At 37.4% G+C, this 20,283-nt stretch overlaps 1 protein-coding gene across 1 annotated transcript in view; it reads left to right on the forward strand.

The window, feature by feature from the left end:
• The window catches only part of ADGB (androglobin), a gene marked incomplete at its 5' end in the record, with an annotated part of 67,587 nt that extends 48,196 nt beyond the window's left edge, over positions 1–19,391 (forward strand). The window contains 8 exons of the mRNA XM_010132337.1: positions 3,987–4,159; positions 5,364–5,475; positions 11,358–11,503; positions 13,101–13,256; positions 15,689–15,803; positions 16,272–16,374; positions 17,696–17,879; positions 19,215–19,391. Of these exons, the coding sequence (XP_010130639.1) occupies positions 3,987–4,159; positions 5,364–5,475; positions 11,358–11,503; positions 13,101–13,256; positions 15,689–15,803; positions 16,272–16,374; positions 17,696–17,879; positions 19,215–19,391 (1,166 nt within the window). The remainder of the gene's footprint in view (positions 1–3,986; positions 4,160–5,363; positions 5,476–11,357; positions 11,504–13,100; positions 13,257–15,688; positions 15,804–16,271; positions 16,375–17,695; positions 17,880–19,214) is intronic.
• Positions 19,392–20,283: the final 892 nt, after the last annotated feature.

Here is a 20,283-nt window from a genome sequence, read left to right on the forward strand (position 1 = left end):
CCAGCCTCTGCCAAGATCACTCAGCCTTCACCAATTGTGTGGTATCAGTTAGTAGTTAAGGCTTATGGTTGGTATTTTTTGTAATGATCCATGGATAATCCAGTTTCATTGGATATGCTGTCCAACTACAGAGGTATTCATTTACAACCAGACTTACCAGAGAGAGCCTTTATCTTGAGATTGTAGCAGTACCCTGCCATAATCCCCCTCTGAGGCAGTGAGATAACTTCCCACACACTCTGGAGGGCAGGGTTAATTCATCCAGACAACCTCTTTCATGCATCACTTCCAGGCTTTCATAGCCCACCAGCTGAAGTTCTTTTCCTGTATATATACATCCTGTATATCACAAAGACAACATTTTCAAAGCATCCAAACTGAAGGAAAAGATTATTAAATGTACTCAATATAACTCAGTATATAATATGACTATATCATATTACCCAACCTGCTGAGCATCTGCAGATGCAATTTATGGAATTGTAAAAGCATGGTTCTTTTTTATTGTCAAAAGTGTTAGGAAATTATGGCCAGTACAGTAACTATATAACTCCATAAATACTGATGCCAAGTTCAGGAAGCGATTTGTACAATTGACAGTCAATACAACAAGATTCCTACTGTCAGTATTGAGCTGTTCTCTAAAAGTATGCTTTCACAGAATAGGAATAATCAGAAACCACTGCTACACCATCAGCATCAAACTTGTTAGTTAAGCAAGACAAATTCCTCACATTTGAGACCTATTTGGTATCATACATATTCTGCCTCTCATACATAGAATCGATGACTGTGTTACTCTAAGTACTCTTAAGTGACATTATCGTGCGAGCATCACCAATAAAACATTATCTCCCTTTTACACCCACAACCTGTTAATTCATCTCTAGTCATGGCTGTTTTATACGTGTCTTTTATGGTTCAAAAACTACAGTAAATCAATTGATTTTAAATATATTTACCTCTTCCGAGGTGTAGCAGATGACTTGGGCCTTGAACATTCACTTGTCAGTAAAGGAGTTACATAGTGACATGTTGCAAGTACAACTCATTTTGTTGATACAAGCACAGCAGTCCTGTAAGCACAGATGGGCAAGTGAAGTCTCATAATCCTTTTATTTTCTGTAGTAGCAGTCTGATACAATCCAGTCTGAAACTATCAAAATCTCGTTCAGATATTTGTCTGAATCTGGAATCAAGGTAGGTAGGAGTTCCTTCTCGTCAGAGCACTGCCTAGGAAAACCAAGATTGAAGGTTTATGTATGTAGTAAGAAAAGTAATTTGGTGTCACAGCACCACCTGGTGACAATTGCTAGAACTTTTATTTCGGATGTGAATGTGAATGCATTTTGGGGGACTTTCCCAAGTCATCTTTCCAGCAAGGTTAGCAGAATGAGTCTTATGGAAGATTCTACCATTCTGAGCTGTTATCTTCATGGCAGGATCATCCTCTGGGCAAACTGTTACAGAATTTTTCAGTACTTAAGCTCTTCGCTTTAGAAGAAAGAAGATAGAGGGGCATTCATGAAAGCTAATCATAGCCTAAGGAAACTCGCCTACCTTGATAGGTAGCGGTAGGCTCCTTCAGAGGGCAGTGCACGGTTCCTAAAGCCCAGTCATCAGACCTCCTGCAGAGGAGCTCACCACTCTTGCTCACAAAAGGGAGTACATTTATTTGGTCTCCCTGCTTTAAAGCTACCTTTTTGTCAATTTACATTGTCCCTTCATAGTGCTCAGGCAGGCAGACACTGAAAATCCTTCCTGACTAGAAACTTCCTTGCAAATATTGTAGATGGTATCCTAAAGGCAAGTCACTCAACTGGAAAATGTCTGCATGTAGAGTTATCCTTCATTTATCATCCTCTGGGCAAACTGTTACAGAATTTTTCAGTACTTAAGCTCTTCGCTTTAGAAGAAAGAAGATAGAGGGGCATTCATGAAAGCTAATCATAGCCTAAGGAAACTCGCCTACCTTGATAGGTAGCGGTAGGCTCCTTCAGAGGGCAGTGCACGGTTCCTAAAGCCCAGTCATCAGACCTCCTGCAGAGGAGCTCACCACTCTTGCTCACAAAAGGGAGTACATTTATTTGGTCTCCCTGCTTTAAAGCTACCTTTTTGTCAATTTACATTGTCCCTTCATAGTGCTCAGGCAGGCAGACACTGAAAATCCTTCCTGACTAGAAACTTCCTTGCAAATATTGTAGATGGTATCCTAAAGGCAAGTCACTCAACTGGAAAATGTCTGCATGTAGAGTTATCCTTCATTTGAAATCCAAATTGTTTCTCTGCAATAGGTTTTCACACAGATGTAAAAGAATATGCAAGATTCTCGTCTTTGGATAATGTTTATTCTTCATCCAAATTCATTTCTATTGAGTGAAACCCTCATGATTTTGGTTCCCTCTGATGAAAGACTTGATAGTATTGATAGTCTTGATAGTATGAGTTACATCTTCTCTCACCTTCACAGCATGGGAAGCTAACTGATACCTGGAAAGCTCAGCAGGACCTATTTGAGTGAGAAACTAATGCACAGATACAAGCTTGCTTAGGCACATCTTTTACAAAACAACACCCATGGAGTTTTGCATTACTCTAAAAAATGGGTTAGAAGAAACCAAATATTGTCTTCCTTCGAGTTTCTTGCGCAGACCTCCTTACCACGAGGACGTCAACAGATAATTCAGGTGCTAAAGATTCTCAGTCCCATGCAGAAGAGCAGCTCATAGCTTGTGATGAGGAGTTTCAGACATCTTGAAGAAAGCACCTTTGCAAGGTCTCATTTTCATTTCCTGGCTTCTGCTGATCTTCTTAAGAAAAAGGAAACACTGCCTTATGCAAAAGAAAGATGTGATAACAAGTAATCTCTGGCATTGGAATTCCATAAGAAACAGTATTTCCTGACTCCCTTTGAGTTTCTAGTGGCACGTGTAACTACTTATTTGCAATTTATACACTGACATACCACCAGTAATTTTTGCTGTATCTGGATTAATAGTTCTGTCACCTCCTGTGAACTTCCCTGGATGTTTTGTCAAAATACATGAAACTGTACATTTTTATTTTGAAGTGTTGCAATATAACAGTATCATCCTTTGCTTCTGCCATAAGCCTTGGGAAGAGTAAAGCCTTCTGTCCTCCATGAAGCAAAAAAGATCTCTCCCAGTTGATGGTCTGGCTATTGTTAGTGTAACACAGGTGACTCTGCTTCCCCAGAGGTGTTATTTTTCCCCTTATTCAATTTTCTGATAGATGTTCCCTTCTAGAGTTTTCTTTCCTTTTTCTGTAGACATTCAAGCAAGATAATATTATAGAGTTCAGTGGCATTAGAAATGAACACAAGTTTTTTCTGGATTAATAATACTTCTGTTATAGCCCTTCTTTAGCATATTCATGGTTCCACAGTTTTTTCACACCAATAACTTCCTTAGGACGTTAAAACTTTATAAATTATAGACCACCAACTTCTGTCAGCTATGAGCTTTGTGTCAGGTTGACATAAGAGACTTCTGTTAGGGTAAGAGATACCAGCACTGTGCCCAAGGCACCACTCCCCTCCTTCCACAGATGTGCACAGTTCGTTAAATTTGGTTAGCTATACAGAGACTCCATTGTACAGAGTCTACAGCTATCTGGTTCTGTGATCTGTAGCATGGTCCTGTGATGGTTAGTGCAGGAAAGAAGTGTGGCATTTGGGGGAAAATATTATATACTTCCAAACAGTATCAGCAGTTATATGTACAGTATTTCAAATTTCTCATTATTTACTTTGAAGAGATTTGTGATCTTCATGCAGAATAAAATTAGGATAGTATTTGGAGTAAGCAATAATTTTTAACTGGAACCTTGTGAGCATAATACAGCATGATAGCATTGCCTATGGTAATTCTTCTTTCTCATAGATTCTGGGGGCATCTGTTTATCCTCATACCAATAATTCATAGAATTTCTGGAAATTAACACTGACAGTTTTTATCATCTTGCAGCAAACAAAACCCGGATTATTCCTAGTAGCTCAAAGAAGGAATCGGAAACCGGAGGATCCAAAAAAAAGGTCTCATTGCATCCTCAAAGGACATCTAAGCTTTCTCCACCCGTATTAGAAGATGAATCTTTTCTGTTGGAAAACCTTCAAAATAATGATGGAAGTCCACAACAAGTAAGAGATTCCAAGTCACTGGGATCTGGGAAAAAAAAAAACAAAAACAAAAAACCAAACACAAAACCCACAAACGATGAAGGATTATTGATAATTCTTTTGGTACATGTGGAGATCTGATATCCTCAGGCAATAACAAGGAATCCAAAATTAAGTTTGTCGGTGGCTTTTGAATGAGGCTATGGAGAAAGGATAATATACGAATACCCAAATAATAAGGTGTTTTGTTTTCCAGTCCAGGTGATATATTCAAACTTTAAATGTTCTTTTGCCAAATGCAGTTCAAGCATACCATAACTTTCAGCTAAGGGCCAAACCCTACCAGTAGTTAAGTTAAAGTTCTGATGGTTCAATGTGAGTTTTCTTTGAAATGTGATGTAAGAGAAAGCCATATTTAATAGTTTAGATAAGGAAATGCCTATTGCCGGTTAGCTTGAAAGCTTTAGTAACACACACGCACAACAGCTGCTACTTGAACCTTTCTCAGAGAGGGATATCAAAACATGGATTTTTCTTGTATTCACTTAGAATTATTTGAATATCTTAGAAAGATAACATTTATTTTCTTAAACAGTCCTTGTTTCTCTGTCTCCAAGTGTTTCCTTGCTGTGATTTTTCCTGATAATTGAGTCAAACTGCAACAAAATATTCCAAGGGGGAAAAAAAAGTATATTGAGAAATAAATTCTACAGTTGTTCCTTTGACTCAGAACTGCCTTTAGAATTTGGAAAACAATTTTTAAAGAGAATAATTTTCTGTTCACTGTAGACAGTCTTTAAAATAATCCATGGAACCTGTCACCTCTACCTCAAATTAAGACAACACTGAGTGCTAGTAATAGGGCTCAAAGCCCTGTAGCAGGTCCTAATATCAAAGAAATAAGTCTTTGTTGTAGGACATGGCACATATAGGGAAGTTACATGGAAACCTTCAAGGAATGTATCTCCTTAGTGTATAGCCCAGTTTAGTTTTGCTTGATAAACACGTGAGAAATTGTTCAATTTAACAGGAATTAAAATAAAATGTGTGGAATTAATACTACTCTTTTAAGCTTCTTGTGAATATTGTAACGTGCAAACTTGCAAATTATGTGTTTTATTTGCTGTGTTCAGTAGGTGGCAGTTTACTAACCTACAGGACTTTTGAATGCTTACTGTAATTGTTATGTCTTCAGCATGTTAACATATTGCATTTTCTTTCACAGTCTCACAAGTACATTATACAAGCATTGGTGTTGTATAATAGTTGGCCGCTTACTGAGAGTGAGTCTCTATTTGTTCAAGAACTGAAAGAAATGGAGAAAAATGAAATCAAAGGTAGGTCGATCTAAGTATGTGTTTAGTCAAATGCATCGTGTTACTGATGTAAAAGAAAATATTATATTGCTGGAAGCCAAGACTATATGACATTTTTTCTTTCATTCACTGCTTAAGTGAACTAATGAAGCAACAAAGCTTAAAGAAAGCAAAAGACCTATTTTGTACTATGTATTACTTCTGTACTGCTAGGAGAAGAATTTAGGCAGGAGGCAAGACTAGGAGAGGTCCCAAGGACAGGCTGTGTATTCAGTCCTGGAAAGGGACAGAGAAATTACAGAAGCTTTTTTTTTCCAGATTCTCTTAGCGTTTCTTGCTAAGGGTCAGAAAAAGACCCAACAGATATTAAAAACAGTTAAAATACTTGTCAGTATCATAGAAATTAGTTAAATGTCTCATTTGCTTCTCCTTTTACCACTGGGGCTGACACAGAGTGATTTAGATCTCAGTTGTGATAGAGGAAAGTTTATTATTGCTGGATCCAACTGCCCGAGAGAGGCAGTGCTGCTGCCACTCCACGTCCCCAACTCCAACCATTAGCAAGGCTGAAGTTGTAGTCCCGGCAGGCACAAGCGGAGGGGCGGTGCTCCTGCCACTCCACGTCCCCAACTCCAACCATTAGCAAGGCTGAAGTTGTAGTCCCGGCAGGCACAAGCACACAGAACACACATACACACTATTTTATATATGTATATACACACAGTGCCAACTACACAGATCGCAGACTGACACTCAGAGCACTCACACAAGCACAGACAGCACCAGCGGCCTCATCCTGCTTCCCTCTCTGGCTGGACAGAATGAGAGTCCAGTAGAGAGAATATATATATATCTATATATAGTTAGATTTAGATACAGATATAGAAGTAAGGTGGATCCTTCCAGCAGCTGGACCTAGACACCTAGTCTGCCTAGTAGCTGGTTCCTGTATCCCATATGGGCTCCTGAGGCTGCAGCCTTACTCCAGCTGCTGCTGCAGACCATCCCATACACAGGCATGCCTGCACATACACAGCTGACTTCCCTGTGCTCTCGCCCCTGCAGAACCTAAAATACTGCTTTCCATTATTCAATAACTTTCCTGTATCATTAATATTAAAGTTCTATAACTCAATTTTAAAATATGAGATAAGGAGAAATTGTTTGCATTACCCTTCTTCATATATATACACACTTATATATACTTATACTTATACATACTTATACACCCTTAAATTTTCTTAGGAAGATTTGTTCTTTATTTGTTAGTGGTATTTCTCAATTTTTACTCTGGTTACATATTTCTTTTTAAATGTCGGGTCTTTTTTTTTTTTTTTTATTTCCATTACCCTGGGCTGAAGCTAGATTCATCAACAGTAATTGCTGACATATATTATTTAATATCCTGTTTTAAGCTGAGTGCAACAGTTGAGATTTTTGCAGGTTTTTTCAGCTAGTGTTACAGAACTTTACAAAGATGTATTTTGTTGATTTACTATAGTCCTAGGTCAGTTTTAGTAAAATTTGAGGAGCTATGTCATGAAGCCTTACAGACCTGTACACAGCTTTTTTAGTGGTGATTTCACTAGCTTTTAGTTTGTTGCATTCTTCACAAAATCATCTTCTCGGGTGACTCCATTTATTCTCCTCATTTTCCCTTTAATGCCAGACTGCTTCTTTCAGCAGACATCATCTTATCCTTCTGAGTCAGCTACATAGTACACTTGCACTTAACAGACCAGTCATACTGCTGGTGTGTAACCTTTCATACAGCGTCACCACGGTCTGTAAAACTGCAGGTGAAAGGTCACTTAATTGCTTAAGTTTCTTCAATGGTTCTCAGCTGGTATTATGGAAGTTTGTCAATATTGTGAGTATTCCCATGTTAGTTCAAGGCAGCAGTATTCCCTCCTTCGTGTTAACTGATGCTTTGACTCATTTGCAGTCAGACTCAAGCCACAGTCAGTGATAACGAGCAATTTTCTCTTAGAATTCTTTTTAAATCTTGTGATTTCTGTGTCCTCTCATAATTGCTGCCTGTCAAAGCCATTTCACACTTCATATTAACTGGGTGTTTTTTACACAGATTGCCCAGGCCACCAACAGAGTTTAAAAACAACGTATATCATAAAGTTTAAACAGCAACACTTACTGTATTTATTACTTTGCATTTATGTTATGTATCTTTGTTAACAGCAATTTTATCTGGAGGTATTTTGGAAAAAAAACCGTTTAACCTTTGAATCTTTTTCTGATTGTAACTACTCTTAAAGCAATTTGAAAATTGAGCTTTACCATTTAAAGCCATTAATGCCAGCTGTCAAATACACAATTTATAAAATAGCAGTGATGGTGTAGAACCAGAAAGGCATCCTGTCACCTTGTGATTTTTAGGAAAGGTGCAGTGAGCCAGGTGGAAAATTCCTGCAACAAATTTTCGCCATTTCAAGGATCACTTTTTCATGTAAGACAACAGTGCCATCTGGAGTTAACTTTGTAATAAAGCTAATTTATCATGGCAAAAGCATATTTCAGCTTTGTATTAGCATTTACTAAAGTCTTTTAAACTAGTCTCCCTTTAAATGAAGACCCATACTAATATACTAATGATGTTCACTGATATTATAAATATTTATTAAGAACATTTTTGAAGGAATTAAGTTCTCTGGCATACAGATGCTATGATAATTTTGTATTTTGTATTTGTTGAAGTTTGTTATTCTTCTCTTTTTTCAAAATCCTTAGTATTGGAGTTTGGCAGTACTTGTAAAAAGATCTGTGTTAGCAAAAGTTATTTCATTACTAATATTTATTCATATTTATTATGTATGAAATCTCATTAAATGTTTTATTAAATAGCACATTGCACAAACAAAACATTAAAAAGGTATTAACCAGGAAAACACAAGTATATAGAAATCAGAAAGTGCCAGATAGTTAATTATTTATACAGTCTTCATTCTTTTGTCTCTTTTTTTTTTTTTTTTTTTTTTTTTTCTTTTTTCCCTTCCATTGGGAACTGTTAATGGGGCAAAAATTAAATGGGAAAATAGTAAAAAAGATGCAAGGTCTGGATCATAATTCTTGTGTAAAAAGGAAAAATACAGAAGGCAATCTTGCAACTGCTAATACCATTTTAAGTTGCTTGACTGTTCAAACAAAATTATTGTTTTGATTTGTTTTGTATATATGATTTTCAGCTGTTGGCTTTTTGGGTTCTTAGTTTTCATGCAGTAACATCAGAAATTTTATTGTGCCTCTGTCACAACCCGGAGTTGAATCATCAGTGTGTGTTGAATGCTGACTGCAGTGTGTATTTTATAGACTGCCTGAAGTTAACACTGTTAGCTGTTGCTGAGAGAAGGCTCTCCATCCAACCAGGAGAGCAGGAGAGAGCATGCCCAAACAGGGCAGTAGAGGTAGGGTTGAAAAGGCAGTAGAGGCAGTATCCTTCGGAATATTCCATTTTGCTCCAGAGTTGGAAGAGTGTCTCCCACGAGTTTTCTCTTCCCACAGAACTTGCTTGCTCATGCCAAGGGCAGGATTTCATGAGATATTTTAACAGCATGTTCAGTTCTCCCTCTCTTTATCTCTTTCCCACTTTGCCTGTCCGTAGCCATTAATCACTTGCCTGGTGTCCAGTGAAAAAATAGATCAGAAGATGCGTGATGGTGCTGGAGTTTAAAGATATGTAGAGTTTAAAGATATGTAGACCTCTAAGCCCTACTACTGCAACCATGCCAGTGGTTTGCGTCTATCCTGGTGTATTTTTACTGCAAATTTAGTGTCTGAATGAGCCCAACTTTGGCAGGGTTTTTGACGTTGTTCTCTGTGGAGAATCCTTCTGAGGGACCAGTCAGAGAAGGAAAAGCAACATCTGAACTTCTTGGTCATTTCCTACTGAAATGTGAAAGTCTCTCATGAGGCGAGTCATTTCTGCTAGTTACTGGGTAATCCCACTAAATGCTCAGAGCCTATTTTAGATAGTGGGAGCATGATACCATGTCAAAGCAAGCATCAAAAGGCTTCTCTCTTTTACCTATGAATAAAGTACTTTCTCTGTAATTTGAATTTCATAAATCGGGAGTAGCTGTCTATCTTGCCTGAAAAAGAGAATTGTTGTATCTCTATCTGAAGTTATGACTTCTGGATAGGAATCATTTGGTGTAATTATTTAGCTTGTCATAGACAGGACATCAGACTGGATGATTGCTATGGTCTCTTCTGGCATTAGACTAAATGAATCACTGAGTAAATAATATAAAAATGGTAGAGAAGCTAATGTAAAGAGTTCCTGTCAGCTGTTTGTCATCACTGTCAAGGGATGACAAGGTTTTCTCGGTATCTTAACATATACAATAACTGGCACTATAAAGACTTTGTGATGACTCATGCATAAGCTGTGAGCTGCAATGGCTTTTTACTTACTGTGTCAATCCCCCTGACTTCCATCTTATCACCTGCCATACAAAGCATTTGCCTGGCTTTGCCCTCTGAAAAGCACTGAGAAACTACTCACGTCTCTTATAGTCAGAATGGGCTGCACGCTGTAGTGCTAAACTGCAGCCAGTGCCTCCTCCAGGAATATCCAGAGGATGGTCCCAAAACCCACAAGACTGTCTGCTCTGTTGAGGACAGGAGGAGGGCTGGGGAACCCAGGCAGTGCAGCGTACTGTTAGCTAAAGAGAGCTCAGCTGAATGCTGCCCTAAGCCTTTTTATCTGGAGCTAAAGCAGGATACGTCATTTTAGACCTGTGATTTCTATGCTTGTTTGTTATTTACTAACTTCTCAGTGTGTGCAGGAAGTCCAGAGCATCCAAATGTTAAACTTCAGAGTTGTAAAATATTTATAGAAGGCAGACAAAGCTGGTGGCATCCCATGACATAGAAAGTCTTTGTCTGATAGTGTTTAGCTAATGATACTGAATGTCACTTGAGTATTTCTATAAACAATAAATAATTTATCATTAAAAATTAGTAATTCACTGAATAATGCATGTACTGAAGCCAGATTTAAGGTGCTAATATGTTATGATAATGTGAAATTAAATGGAAAGCCATTCATGTAATGACATAACTTCAATTAATGTCATCACTATTTATTTTGTGTTTGCATTTCCTCTGGAGTTGTTTTGGTATCTTCAATATTTGTGCAGGCCACTTTAATTTTTGCTTTTGTGCTTCAATGTATGCATTGGTAGCATTGAATCGATTTAAGCCTAGCACTTTAGTGCCATTGTACGTTATTTAAGTAACGTGAGATTAAGAATAATACAATTTATATAAACATATGTATAATGTATTATGTAATACACATATATCATACACTATATATTTGTATGTGTAGTTATGCATATTATAAATATGTTTCTATATATTTTTTCTAAGAGAAATTGCCTGTTTTATTGTATTGACTAAATCCACATTTCAGCATTTGTTTTAATGTTTCAAGCAGTTCGAAGGTGGAGGAAAATGGAGATTTCAGACTCAGATCTTTAATCTTACTCATGGTGTGTTGGGTCCATTACAGGTTCTTTCAACTGACATGTTGCTTATACTATTAAAACTATATGCTATCACAGGCTTTATGTACTTATCTATTTATGTATGTATTTATTTATTTTAACATGAATATGACATGCAAAAGTTAACAGTGGGAGTTAACAGCTCCCACCAGCTAAAACAGTGTAGAGTATTACAAAAGTCAATTCTCAGGACGTTTAGTTCAAACATAGAGCATATATACAAGTACTGATAAAATAATTAAAATAAAATGTTCTCAGTTCTGAGAATGATAATTTTTAATTTCTTAAATATGCATCAAATCTCAGATATGTTTCTTTGCCTTAGCTTCCTTGCATTTTTGTGGGGTGTATCTTCCCTTCTGCTCTTCACGCTTTCAGGCTTACAGGGTTATGAGACAGTGAGAAAAAAGTCTTTAAGCATTCCTAAAGCAACCAGAAAATCAAAAGATAAAGGATCTGAAAAGACAGGAAAAGAGAAGTCCAGTAAAGAAGGAGGATTACTTGCATCTCAACTTGAATTCCAGGTGAGAACAAAGCCAAAAACTGGATTTGTTGAATGTGCCATCATTGTACTGAGGTCAGCAGATCAGTGTTACTGGCAGCTTTAGTGTATCCCTGGCGTTTCTCTGTGCGCTTTGCCACCTTTTTGGCTTTACATCTCAGAGAGAGATTGAATTATACGTGTAAAAGATACGCCTCCTACATTTAGAGAAGTAATGTGCTCATTTCTTTGTCTATGTATAAAGCAACCACTGGTTGTTCCTTTTGTTGGTCTAGTTTCTATCTCTGCTGAAGGTTTATTAGATCCCATGAATTCACCATATTCTCATCACATTAGTCTCTCATTTTACTGGTTTTTGTGGGTTCCCAGGGAGATGAAATAGGTCTTTCCACAATAGTCTGTTCCCATCTCATACATCACAATTGTCATTAGCTTATGGAAATGCAACGACAGAAAAATTGGTACCTGCTTACAAGTTCTTCTCATCTGTGGTGGTATAATCTAAGTGTTCCATGGTTAACTGAAAGGCTACTGCCATCCTGTATGCCTCATTTAATGGTGTTGCTTTTGCTGGAATTTTGCTCTCTCATGGCAGGTAGTTCAAGGGGATGGCATCTCTACAGAGTTTTTCATAAACCTCTACTGAATTGTTTTGTTGACTAAACCTGCTGCACAGCAAAATTCCCTATGGTTCATATCCACACCTAATTATACAAAGGTCTGGAACAGTGCCTTAACCGTTCTTTCAGAGAAGCCTGCGTGGCTGCAGTTGAGATTGTTGACCACCAAAATGCAATGCAGCTTCAGGCTGTGTCAGATTTCTGCCTTCAGCTTCAGTGATGGGGTATGCTGGGATGTTGGTTCTTGGGAGTTCTTCAGTCTGTCACTAAAACAAGTTTCAAGATGAGTCTGCTTGCAGATAAAGAAAATGCCTACTTTCAGTCTCAAAGAAAAGCTGAACTACTCATTCTACTTAAAAATCTTGGGCTTAAAGCTTTTGCAGGTGATAAGGTTTCCAGAAATATATGCAGCACAGTATCTTGTTCATCAGTCAGACAGCAGAATAGTCTCCTATATTGCAGGCACTAATTGTGCCCTATGGTTCTGGAGAAGCCACGCATTAAGGTGGTTTAGAGAGTTTGGGAAGTGATTGGAAAGAACCTGTTCCCTTGTAAGACAAAGCAAGATGTATTTCTACACAAAACCCCTAGTTAAATATAATAATACTTCCACTTAAAAAAAGGTTGTGGAAGGAAGGAGAGGAAAATGGGGACAGAAAGGAAAAAGGTTGGCAGGGAGATAAGAAAAATGCATGAAAAATTGCTACAAAATACTCTTGTTCAGACAGACTGTTTAGAACTGGGAGTGTGGAGCATGCTTTATGGGACAGTGGGGCGCAGCATGTAAACAGAATATCTCAAAGAGCTTCTAGACATTGCAAGTCATTTTTCTTTCCTTTGACAGCCACTGTTCGTGAAGTAATGCACATCAAAGTCTATCAATGTATAGAGTGTATCAGCTGGGAAAATTAACAGGATACAGAAACATAACTTCATCCTGAATAGTGGTAGTAGATGTATACAAATGACTGTCTTATGTTTATGATAATTCATTTTCAGCTAGTTGCTTCAGATAAACCACACTGGACTTTATGCCTAGTTAGTGAACAGAGAGAGGCAGACATTCTGGAGGTGAAGAAAGACACCCAGCGAGCAGATGAGATCAAAGCCATGAAACAAGCATGGGAGTCCGCAGAGCCTGGAAGAGCTATCAAGGTAACATCAGAGTGCAATCTTTGCAGTAATGTTTCTTCACAAGTTCCAGGAGCTGCTATGATGGTAGAGCTGTTGCCACAGATACCTGACTTCATATGCTGTTCTCTTCCACACTCTATGGAAGACAGGAGAATTTACACAGCTTGAAGAATCAAAAATGGTTGTGTGATTACCGATCTAGTGAAAGGTGTCCCTGCCCATGGCAGGGGGGTTGGAACTAGATGATCTTTGATGTCACTTTCAGCCCAAACCATTCTATGATTCCATGATTCTGTGTGCGTGATTCTGGGGAGGAATCCAGATCATCTGCTTTAGAATCTGAGACTTAGATCACTGAGACTTTAGATTTTAAGTTACAAAACAGAGAAGAGTTTCTCCTTAGAAACCCACTACCTCTACACAGTTGCAAAGCTGCTACTAGTGACAAGTTTAATGTTTAGCATTAACAGATTCTAGTGAGAAGTACACTGTTATAAACGTGTCAAAAAGATTTCTCTTGAAGAACTGGTACCTGGCCATTTCATCACTCGAATTGTCCCCTGCAGCCAGGATTCCCAAGTCCATTCTGGGCTGCAGGTTAACCATGTGCCTGTGCATGCTGCTCTGTATGAATTCACTGTTTTGGAGAAGCTGCAGCTGGGCTCTTTTCACATGATGTATACTTAAGATGGAAAAATAATACAACCTCTTTCTAGCAAAGGAAAAATTACACTGCTGATTCAGAATTGGAAGTATCATTACCAAAAAAGGAAAACAATGAACAAAATAGAGTCTTTAAACTTATATTAACAGTTGTCCCCTATCACCACCACCAATGAGGGATACTCGGCCAGAAAGCCCATCTCAGAAGCATTTTGCCTTCTTTACATAAACTTTCAGAAAGGAACCTCGGACATGGGTCTTCTCAGTTACAATTTCAGATTTTCTCAGTTCTCTTCAGTGTATCCAAAGCTCAAATTTTTTTTCTGAAGCTACTTTGCAGCTTTGATTGGCTGTGCTGAGACTGAAAATGCAAGTATAGCCTCTGAAAGATTAGCTGGAAATGAATCCCCTTTGATATGTGGAGCCTTCAGAACACTGGTTCTATCACCATTGGCTTTTTTCATTAGAAAATTGACTAAATTACAACTAAAGGGTTCCATTTTAAAAGCCCCTTAGGTTTGTGACAGTTTTCTAAAATACCTATTGTTAAAAAAATTGCAACAATTGCCTGTAATACACTAAGAAAGGATCAAAATTGGGGGTCTGCTACCCAGACTAAGTAACTTCCCTTCTCCTTTCTTCCTGATCACCCTGACCCAACATCAGCCTTTTCCAGAGCTGTCTGACTGTAGGAATTAGGAGTCTGACTCCTGGCTGACCTTTGGCTTTTCTGTCCGTTCTGGCAATCTGAGCACTTAAGAGAAAGCCCAGTGAGCCAAAGTTACCTTCTGAAAATACAGGTGGAAGAGGCAATGCCTCTGGTATCAAAGGTAATTTAGTCTGAAAAGGTTTGCACCCATAGCTCCCATTTCTCAGGAGGAAGTCTAAATTGCAGGCTATAGGAGCTTCTAGGAGCTTCTCTAAGGAGGTGCAATAGCTGTATGTGTGCTGATACTCAGCTATGAGGGAATTTTGCTTTTCAGAGTTTCATTGTTTTTTTTTTTTAATCCAAAGATTATTTTAAACTGTCCAGATATGAGTGATTTTCCAGTATTTCATTGCATGATGATCTTTAGTGAAGCATTCAGGTTCTCAGGACTGATTCAATGGGAGCCCCAGCATCTTTTCTGATTCCGGTCCCAGGCAGAGTTGCATGCTGCACTCAGGTGGTCGTTATAGACAGCGTCATTTTCTCATTTGGGATATGTACTAAGTATCGCCAGTGTGCATTGAGTGGAGTGAAACCATTCAAAGTATACTGCCTACTTTTCATTTTACTGAACTACCGTCTCACAAAGGTTTACACAGGGGTGCTTATTCACACACTGAAGACACACTTAACAGAAAGATGAACTTCAAGTGCTAAAGCGAATTTATTTCTCCTCTACACAACACATTAACTAAACAAATAAAGGTCTAAAATGTTACTAGCAAAATTGGATGTTTAATGTTGGCAGGTTATTATTTCAGAAAAAAAAATCTGTTTGAGAGATAGATGGCTTGAATATGACTCTGACATGAAATGTGGTCTTCTTATATTTACCTTTTTTCTCCCTGGTGACTCACTAATGGTATTCCTGTTGCTGGAGATGACATTTTCATAGATCAAGTCAGTGAAATATACTCACCAGTATTATGAAGTAGCATCACTTCATATGCACTTCCATGCACTAGATTTGAAAAATTTACTGTGTTTTTTGCCACTTCTAGATGCCTGCTTTTGAAAATTCTTTGAGATTTAAAGTGTGCAGTAGAATTTTTCTTATCTGGATTAAAACTTTGATCTCTAGGCTTTTCAGGAACGCATGCGGTTTATTAATAAGTATGCTGCGAGAGATTCAGAGGAGCCCATAGCTGGGACTGAGACTGACAATTTAACACCTAGTTCGGCAGAAGGAGGTAAGGGTATAATCTTTTGTCAAGCATGCCTTTGGTTCATCATGTTTATTATGTTCAAATCCTTAGAAAAGACTTCTGCATTAAATACTGATAGTAAATGGATAGAACACCCCCGATAAAGGTGTCCAAATGCACGATGGCATGCTTAGTTTCCATCTTCTCTGTCCTTGCTGATTAGAAGTTGTTCTTATGTTCTTTTTAAATTGAATGTTCTTGCTTAGAATTACATATCTTCTTGAGTATTGTGGATTTAGTAAAAAACATTAATTTCACTGTAGCATATGTGGGAGTTTTGTAGCATCTTTGATTCTATTATGAGTGTTGGAAATAAAAAGGCAGAAATATTATATCTTCTCCAACCCATATTCTCATTTGATAATGTATTTTGCTGAGCCAAAAAGAAAAAGCTATGTAAAAATTTACATGGAGCCTCCTAGCATAACTGAATAACCAATTTATTCTGTTCTGTTGTAGATTCTCTTACCACAGAAAAGAAAGCATCACAAGCAGCTATTGACTCAAGCTCTCAAATGCAGCAGAAAAAATGGGAGCCTGTAGACCTTAGTCCTTATATGAGGTAAGCTGCAGCAAGAAAATGAAGTGCCAGTGAAACACCAAAATGAAAACTGGCTAAGGATTTTCATGTATGTAAATTGGTAAATGAAATATATTTCTATGCACTTGTACCCTATATGTAATTGGATGCAACATTAATATAATAGACATGAAGTTAGACTTTATCCTTCACGTGTCATTGCAGTCAGCTACAATTTCATCACATGCTTGTGAAAACCCTGGCCCATGTTTTATCTGTCCTTTGTGTTGTGTACACAAAATCTCCCAGTAGTGAATGCAGAAGTGTAGATGGCATCAAGATACAGTTTTCAGCTTTGATTTTCCTGGCATGGATGTGTTTTAAAATCTATGCTTTCCTACATCCATTTATAATTTATTTTCTTTCCTTAACATAAGGAGCTGAATCACTGCACTGCATATAATAAGAATGTGACCAAAATTTGACAAAAATGTATGTGCAGGCAAATACCTTTATTTGAGCGGTCATCTTCAAAGAGGTGCTTGTGAAGTTTGTCAGGATGAGATGCTAGGTTCAAATAATACATTTAATAAATGCAGTTCAGTTACTAATAATAGTTGAAAGAATTAATTATATTCTTTCTTCCAAATAACTATATTCTCTATTACATGTGCTGCTATGAACCCATCTAGCTAATATACATGCAACTGCATGTTTGCTGTGCTGCAGCTAGAACCCAGTTAATGCTAAAGTCCATTTGTATTCAGTTTGGCATTTATGCAGCTCATGATTTTCAAAAGACCTTAGATCACGCTGAAAAAAATCCCCAAATTTACTTTTAAATTGAAATGAAATTAGTTTTACACTGAAGTAAATTAACAGTAAAACAGTAAAAAATATGGCAAAGTATATTCCACGGGTTTGAGTCTTGTAAGTGTTTCATTTGTCTTCAACTTCTTGTCTTTTACAGTAGTCATTTAAGTCAAATTATAAAAATATATTATCCACTTAGCTGCCATTATGCTAACAGCAAAAAAACCCAAACATAAGTCAATGCTGAATTATAATATAAAATTTTCTGGAAATATTTTATTTCTTGCAAATTAAAAGTGTCGCATGGAGAAGTTTTTCATATGCTCAAAGATGACCATGATTTTACAAATATTTTTAAAATAGGCACTCAATGCGCTTTCTCATTGGTGTTATATAAAAGCAGAGGAAAAGTGACTCCTTAACTATATCGAATCATAAGACGGTGACATTGCAGTATATAAGCCAAACATATGCATATAGGTGTTAAGGAAAATAGATGCCACCCAAAATTGTATTTGAAATGAGACAAATATCTTTGCATTTCCTTCAGGAAAACAGTGTGTGAGTCTGCACTAAGAAATGAGTCTATCATTCACCAGCAAGAGACACGAATAGCAGAAAAAATCAACCATTTTAGGGAACTTCAAAAGCAGGCTTTAGAACAAAGAGAAAATGAATGGAATGCCAGAGCTTTACTGAAGCAAAATATACTTGAAATGTATGAGAATCTGCAGGTAGGTTTTCAAGATTACTTTCTAGTAACTATTACTGTGATATCCAGCACTAGTGTGAATACCTTGATCAACCATTGTCAAGGTTTTTGTATTCAGTACCAATAATTAGAAACAGTGGACAAGCTTGACATTCTGCTTGGGCAAAGGCTAAAACTAAAGGTTCTAGGGAAAAAAGTAGTATGACACAACATCCTTAATATGATATCCTTAGTACTTTCTTGATACAGCTCTTTGCAAAAAAACTATTTTAAGATTATCACTATAAAATTATAGTTATAAGTGAGAATAAACTGAGCATTTGACATATATGACCAGACGCATATTAGATAAAGCATCTCTGGTTTGGCTATATAGAACTGTACAGGGCTTTATGGAAGGTAATAAAGAACCCAATAATTTACATAAGGAGGCTGAGTTGCTCCTAGTGTGTCTTACAGCAAAGTTAGAGAACAGGGTTTTTCTGTAATATGCACAATGCCAGCAAACAAAAAATTTGAATTACTAATCCTTAAAAAAGCTAGTCTATAAATAATACATTTAGTATAATGTAGAATCCATTGCTAGGATTAACTCAGCCAATTGCACGTGAAATTTGTACAAATATGGCTTAACCTTTGAGTGTCAACACAAAATATTTTGTAACGTGGTGGTATAATTACCACTAGCAATCAGCTGGTGACTCTTCAGAGCTCTTAAAACTGAATAAGAGACAGTAAAAAAACCTTTATCTCAAACCAACCTATACACAAAAATACATATTAGCACTTTTATAGTTTATCCATCTGTAGACCACAGAGAACTATATAACGGTACCCAGCTATCCCCAGTTTCCAGGGTGGAAATGCAAAGGAAAACATTTACAAAGTGTCCAAGTCCCACTTGTCCTAAGTCTCATTGCAGGTCAATATGTGATTTAGGCTCCTTTATACTCTTAAGAGACTCTTAAAAGAGCTCCTAAGCCATTTCAGCATAAAACTAGGTTTTAAGTGGCTTGTGTAAGACAATAAAGCAAGCCAGTAACTGAAGAGAGACTGGACACAGATGGTTAACTAGTCTGTTGCCCTGTTCCTTGTTTCACACAATTAGCTTTATATGCTAGCAATCTAAAAAGGACTTTCATGAACTTTCTCCTCTTCTTCATGTTGAAAAGATTGGCATATAGCTGTGTCACTGTGACAAATCAATAAAAAGACATTTAGAAAGTAAAGGAGAGATGCTCTCCCTGTGTTTACAGAGTTACAGGGAGAAACATAACAGGAAGGATGTAGTTACTTGTGATGAAATCAAGATTCATGTGTTGCTGGGGGGGGGTGGGTATTGTTTGGTTTTGGCTAGGCATCCTTAGATGAAGCACGAGGCAGAGTTCACAGCCTTCGGGAATCGTACAGAAGTAAGCTGCTAGAGGCTGACCGCCGGAAACAAGAAGAGCTGGCAGCTCATGAAGCAGTCCTGCAAGCAGAGCAAGAGAAGAAAAGCCCAAATGCACAGAAAAAAAAAACGAAAAAGGTTTAAGGTGGGGAAAGTAATTGCTAGCACTACTGCATTGTGTTTACATTGTGTTTAGCAGTTTGGGGAAAAAAGTTTACATGCAAAGATGAGAAAGAATGTTCGTTATTTTCCAGTATTTTTGTCAGCTAGGTCACATTTTATCTCTTTGCCTGGTGCTAGTGAAAAAATTGATCTAGTATTCTTCTTTTTAGGAAAATGTTTGGTATTTTGTTTGTCATAAAAGTTCTCACTACTATTAAAGTTTGTGTGTTTTACTGGAATAAAATTTTGCAACAAAAATTAATGTTCTGTTCAGATTCTTCTCCCAAAATAGTGGTGTCTTTTGTCCTCTTTTTCCAGTCAAAACATAACCAGTCAAGGATGAACCAGAGCTGAAGCAGTGAATGTAACCTATCAGTTCTGAAGTCATTTAACTTGGCAGAAACATGAGCTCCTTAGGTGAATGCCAATTTGCAGAGTTTATAATAACTAAATAGTGGCATAGCACACATTTCATAAGCAGGCGTTGGAAGGCTTCCCAAAGCCTGGTTCAGTAGGCACTCACAAGCTTTCTGTGCACTGTAGTATTTTTCCCTTTCATCATTTGCTTACATCTCTGTTTTCAAATCTCACAGTAACTCTGTAGCGGCAAACTCATGGTTTTGTTGAATACTCCTTAAAACCCTAGTACTCTGTTTATCTTTCCTAAGCTATTTTTTTCTGCCACAGTGGCTTCGCTCAAAGTGATTACAATAGACCTTCGGTTCCTAGACCTTCAGCTGGAATGTAAAAATGTTTCTTATAGGTAGAACCAGTGTGTGAATGAAGTGGCTATCACAGGCTTTATATATGAAGGATAAAATGTTTCCTCTAAACTCTTCCTTCCATTAGCATAGTATTCCTGTGGTTTTGGTAT

The sequence above is a fragment of the Buceros rhinoceros genome, unplaced genomic scaffold, assembly GCF_000710305.1.
Source record: "Buceros rhinoceros silvestris isolate BGI_N320 unplaced genomic scaffold, ASM71030v1 scaffold183, whole genome shotgun sequence".
NCBI classification, from domain to species: Eukaryota; Metazoa; Chordata; class Aves; order Bucerotiformes; family Bucerotidae; genus Buceros; species Buceros rhinoceros.